Source organism: Nyctereutes procyonoides, unplaced genomic scaffold (assembly GCF_905146905.1).
Source record: "Nyctereutes procyonoides isolate TBG_1078 unplaced genomic scaffold, NYPRO_anot_genome, whole genome shotgun sequence".
Lineage (NCBI taxonomy): Eukaryota > Metazoa > Chordata > Mammalia > Carnivora > Canidae > Nyctereutes > Nyctereutes procyonoides.
The window spans coordinates 3,068,695-3,074,694 of record NW_026575133.1 but is presented as its reverse complement, the minus strand read 5'-3'; the positions used below and the strand labels follow the sequence as shown (position 1 = coordinate 3,074,694).

General features: G+C 43.3%; 1 protein-coding gene across 2 annotated transcripts in view; it reads left to right on the top strand.

Annotated features, from left to right (window-relative positions):
• The first annotated feature begins 5,787 nt into the window (after window positions 1-5,787).
• The window catches only part of ARHGAP19 (Rho GTPase activating protein 19), a 69,690-nt gene continuing 69,477 nt past the window's right edge, over window positions 5,788-6,000 (top strand). For both annotated transcript variants that reach the window (XR_008667094.1, XM_055346086.1), the window contains exon 1: window positions 5,788-5,857. Coding sequence is in view for 1 of the 2 variants with exons in the window: in XM_055346086.1 (XP_055202061.1) it covers window positions 5,802-5,857 (56 nt within the window). In the remaining variant the exon portion in view is untranslated. The remainder of the gene's footprint in view (window positions 5,858-6,000) is intronic.

The following is a 6,000-nucleotide window of genomic DNA, read 5'->3' as shown; positions in this document are numbered from 1 at the left end:
GACTCTTTAAGAGATTCTGGGTACATCAAAACAAAACCTACATCCAGTATTGGCAGGACGTGATTTTTCCACAAGGCCTGAGTAACCTCATTGTTTCATTTATTACTTATTTGATTTAATTAATTCATTTTGTTTCTTTATTCATTCAACAAATAATTGGATAAACAAAACCAAATATAGTCCTTAACTCACAGAGCTTACAGTCTAGTGGGGTAAGCCAAAACTAATAAAAAAAATCTATAAACAAATTTAGAAATGCAGTGATGGTAATCTGAGACACAACTGAGTCTGCCAGAAGGTTTTCATGTTTCCTAATCCAAATGACTATGTGAAGTTGTATTAACTGGGCAAATAAGCCTTTTTATTTCACAATTAGAAGAGGTCCTTTACATTCACATGTTCCAAAAGAAGTACCCTTGGATTTAATTCACAGTGAAGTGTGAATAAATGAACGAATGAATAAGCAAGGCAGTTCTGTCTTCCTACATCCTTGAAAGAAGATGGATCATATCATTGGGGATGATCGTACAGGCCTACAGGAGGCTGAAGGACAGTTTCCTTTACATTCTGATTTTGAATGGGGGAATCTTGGAAGCTGACTCTGAAGCCTCCTGCCTAGAGAACAAATAGGTAGGGAAAGCCTTGGGGCCTTTTCTGACCTTTACTCTGCTTCCTGATAGGTATAGACTTTATGTGCAAAGTTTCTCTCCGGACCAAAACAATCCCCCTGAGAATGGGTTATAATGGCAGCAAAAAGGATCCCTCCGGGCCTCAGCTCACATGACTGTGGAGATAACACCCAAAGCAGGGAGTTCATAGTGTACCTGCCCGTTCCTGAACATCACATATATGTTACTGCTTTGAAACTTACCAACACTGGGGCCTCCTGACCTGAGGTCTGGGTGTTTTTGATTAGAGGGCCAGAAAGATAACAATTCAAAATGATTTGGTCAGTTTTCAGAATGTTCAACTCACCCTGCAAGACTCAGGACCACCCCAAGTTTCCCTCAGATCCAGCCCCTGCACTGGGCCTGGCTGCTTGCGGTACTTTCACAATGCTGCTCTGAATTTGTTTCTTGCCTCTCTTGAGGCACAGGCAGCAGGGCCCTCTTACCCCCCAGCTACAGCCTGAGGTAGGATTCCTGGCTCAATGTTCAACGCTGAGTTCAGTGCCTGACAGATGGTGAATCGCAATCACAAATGCTCTGTGACTGCATGTACTTCCAGTGTTTTCTCTCTGCCAGCCTTTGGCCAGTGATCTGTTTCCCAGCTTGTTATCCTGGCTGGGGCAAACGACCCCCAGAGTTTTCCTCCTGGGGTTCCAGCCCTCATCTAGGTCATTTTTGGCTGCACAGAATTGGTTCCTCTTCTCTCCACTTCATTGAGTTCCCTCCACCACTCACCCTGTGGCCAGTCTTGAAGAGAATTCTGCAGCAAAGCTGAAGATAGTTTTCTTTTTCTTTTTTGCATATGGAATAATATAGGTATTAGTCTATGGTGTGTCTGAAGGAGACTGAATGGTTAAGCTTTGCCCCAGCCCACAATAAACAGGTGTCCCAGGAAGCAAGAAATTGGGAATGATTTGTAGCACACATTTGTCTTTTAAAATTTTCCCCCTTAAAAAAAATAAAATAAAATTTTCCCCCTTTTGTGGGTAATTCCCCACTGGAAGAACTTTGGTGGGAAAAGGGCTCTTTTTCTGGCAGAAAGGTAGAGGCAGGTGACTGTGGTCCAGCCAATCAGATGTTCTCACCCATGACTCATTCTCTCCAAGAAGTGATGCGGAGACCCAAGGACGGATGGGAAAACAGTAGAGGGGTGACTAGGCTGAGTCAAATGGCCCTGAATGGTGTGAACGTGGCTGGGTTTCTGGCTCCCTAGCCCCCTACTTTCCTGCCAGCTCTTCAACCTAGTACCCTTCCAACAAATCCAGTTTCCATTCTCTGAGCCAAAGTAAGTTTCCAGTGCTTGCAATCCAGACTGACATAAACCTATTTTATGTCGGGAGGAGGTGGTTTAAATAAATTGGGGAGCATCTGTGAAGTAGGATACTGGGGCAGCCCGGGTGGCTCAGTGGTTTAGTGCCGCCTTCGGCCCATGTTGTGATCCTGGAGACCCAGGATCGAGTCCCACATCGGCCTTCCTGCATGGAGCCTGCTTCTCCCTCTGTCTCTCTCACTCTGTGTCTCTCATGAATAAATAAATAAAATCTTAAAAAAAAAACGAGGTAGGATACTACACAGCGGTTCAAAAGGGTAATGACAGGTCTCTATGTACTGCCATAGATCTCTGAGATGCACCTGTAAAGTTAAATATATCACAATTTATCTAAAACTTAAGGGGTGCCTGACTGGCTCATTTGGTAGAGCATGACTCTCGATCTTGCCGTCATGAATTCAAGCCCCATGTCGGGTATATAGATTACTGAAAAAGATTAACTTGGAAAAAAAAAAGGAAATAAATGCCTCAAGAGAAGGACTTTGTTTTGTTCACACCTATATTTCCAGGCCTATAACAGTGCCTAGCACATAGTAGGCATTCAACAAATATTTTTTGAATTAATGTACTATACAGGAAAAGATCTGGAAAGACACATATTAAACTGAAAATGGTGTTTTCTTAGAGGATGGACTATAATGTAGGGATGGTTGACAAGGGAGATTTTATCTGTTATTTCTTTTTTCTTTTCTTTTCTTTTTTTTACAAGGGAAATGTCTTCATGTATTATTTGTGTAATTAAACAATATAAAAAATGTTTGAAGTTCGTTGTGGGATAGATAGATGGATGTGTGATGACATTTGTGGCAGACTCAAATCCATGCCCTGGGTCTTACACCTTCCTTTGGAGCCCTGGCCTTCTTCCTTTCTCCATACTTCTGAATTCCTCGGGGTCTTTTTCTGCTTTAATATTTAGTCCTCTAACCTGCCTTCTGTTGTATGCAACTTATGTGTGTTCATTTTATCTCCTCGAGTCTGTAACTTCTGGAGGGCTGGGGCCACTCTCCTGTGACCTTTTTGTTCAGCTAGACTGTTGGAAACAAGATGACTTCCTGAACTTTTCATGAATACCTGCTGTACAGCCATGCTTATCACCAGGCTGGCAATCAGTACTTAGATAGAATAAGGATGATTTCAGAGGAGCCATGACACCCTTGCAGAAACAGGTCAGGCTTGTTGGCTGGGGAGTACTTACAGTACTCGGCAACAATACTTGTTTTTAATTAGAAGTCACAGCAGAATAGTTGGTTGAGAGGAGAAACAGTCTCCTCTCCAGTTTAACTGATTAAACTGTAACTATAAGTGTAATGTATGGTCCTTATCACACAGCAATGGAGATAGAAGTGTTATCTGAGAAGGGAGTTTAGCATTCTTAACATTCATGTTCATTACCTTGAACATATATCTAGTCTTAGTATGTGCCAGACACGGTGCTACTAAGCAGCTTTTCAGAAATTATCTCATTTAAATTTTTACAATACTGCTCTGAGAATTATTATTATCCTCATTTTACAGAGGAGGAAAAGGAATCAGAAACTTAAGTAAATTTTTGGTCACACAGAAGTAATGGAACTAGGATTTGAAAGCAGGCTTACTGACTCCAGAACCCAGGCTCTTAACTATGTGCTGCATTCCGTCAAACATGAAGGACTTTGTATAAAATGTCATCCAAACAGATAAACCAGAAATAGAGCTGTGTGGTGTTCTACCCGGTTATAGCAGTAATACTTTAAAATTTTGAACATTTCTTCTGTGTGAAAGCATCATTTTAGTCCAATCAGTCAGTCAACTGATGCTGGGTATCAGGGTGTGAGGACAAAAACTTGTTCATACTTTGGAGAAATCCTTTGCAGAATTTGAGCCTTGTATTCCTTGCTTTGTATATGACCAAATATGCAGACTGGATTTTTCAAGGCTGTCTCGGGTTCAATTAATAATTTCACTGATACATGTTTGTTGAATTTTGTGTTTCTTTTCATGTATTTGCTCAATAAAGATAATCTGTTAAACCTAAAATGCAGGGATGCCTGGGTGGCTCAGCGGTTTAGTGCCTGCCTTTGGCCTAGGGCACGATCCTGGAGTCTCGTGGGATCCTGGAGTCCCACATTGGGCTCCCTGAATGGAACCTGCTTCTCCCTCTGCCTCTCTCTTTGTGTCTTTCATGAGTAAATAAATAAGATCTTAAAAAAGAATCTGTTAAACATAAAATGCAGAATAAACATAAAATAAAGCAATTTTTTTTAATTTTTTTATTTATTTATTTATGATAGGCACACAGTGAGAGAGAGAGAGGCAGAGACACAGGCAGAGGGAGAAGCAGGCTCCATGCACCGGGAGCCCGACGTGGGATTCGATCCCGGGTCTCCAGGATCGCGCCCTGGGCCAAAGGCAGGCACCAAACCGCTGCGCCACCCAGGGAGCCCCAGAATAAAGCAATTTTATTTTGACAGTTTCATCAAACTTTTAATATGAATTCATCAATTGAAATAACCTATTGGAACATGTGATTCAATTTTTATTTTGGATCATATAATCTGAGGACTTGTTTATTCATTTGTTTAGAAACTATTTACGAAAGGTGACTATGTGCCAGAAGCCATGGGAAGCAAAATAGATGTAGGCCTTGCCCATGTGTGCTAGGAAGGCTAGTTGGGAACCATCACGTGAAATAAGTAGGCACACAAGGAACTTTACAGGGAAGTTTGTTCAGACGCTGAAACACAGGTGGGTAGGGTAGAGCTTAGTGAAGGAGGAGAATCCTGGGAAAACCTCAGGTGAAAGCAAGTCAGAAGGAATTCCAGGAAATATATCCCTAGAAAAATCCAGCATGGTAAAACAGTACAGAAAAAAACTTAATGCTTTAAGTTTACAATGTTCTCACATCTGTTGCTTCCGTTAATTCTCACCAGAAGCCTATGAATCAGGGAAGGCAAGCATAATTGTGATTATTTCTATTACTAAACATTAAAGCTCAGCCAGGGACAAAGCTATGCAGCTTTCGTATCCTTGTTTCAGACAAGGCAAAGCCTGTGGGTTCTCTGGGTAGCCGGAAGGGAGCGTGTAGAAAGAAGCAGAAGTGACGACCCCTACTATGCTGTGTGGCTATCTGAGAAAAAGCAGGCTGTGAAAGGGATTATAGGCGAAAGGAGAGAAAATGAGTGGGAAATATCAGGGAGGGTGACAGAACATGAAGGACTCCTAATTCTGGGAAACGAACTAGGGGTAGTGGAAGGGGAGGTGGGCGGGGGGATGGGGTGACCGGGTGACGGGCACTGGCGGGGGGGGGGGCACTTGACGGGCTGAGCACTGGGTGTTATATGTTGGCAAATCGAAGTCCAATAAAAAGATACACAGAAAAAAAAAAGCAGGCTGTGATATAATAAATAGTTAAGTACTTCTTGGTGGCAGCGTTATACCTACTCTTCTTGGCATCTGTGTCAAGACAGAACACGAATCTAGCATTTTAGAGAGTTGTTCAATTTAGACAGTTGTGTAATTCTGAGATTTCATATCCAGACATAATCTGAGCGTAGTCTAGGGATTTGTGACCAGATCTTCATGGGTGGAATTAAAACAAGACACTACAACTCCCAGCAGGCCCCGGGGGGCAGCGTCTCCTCCCTGACCCTTTTCCGCCCCGGCCGGGGGTGACCAATAACCGTTAGTTATTTGAATAGACCAATGATACCATGGAACTGTTTAGCCATCCAATCGCATGGAAGAAGGGGGAAACACCTTAGCCAATCCAAAGGCGTGGGGGCGGGGTCGGAGATGCGGGCTGTGAAAGAAGTTTGCTGACTAAGATGGCGACTGAGGCGCAAAGTGAAGGGGAGGTGCCAGCCCGCGATTCTCGCCCGAGGTGAGCCGAGTTCTTGGTCCAGCTGCCTAGGAAACGAGGCCGTGGGCTGGTCGTACTGACGCTTTTCCTTTGGGTCTTGGTGACCCAGTGGGGCCGGGCTTTGTTCCTTCCTCCTCCGGCGTTTCGCCTCCTTACGCCCGCTC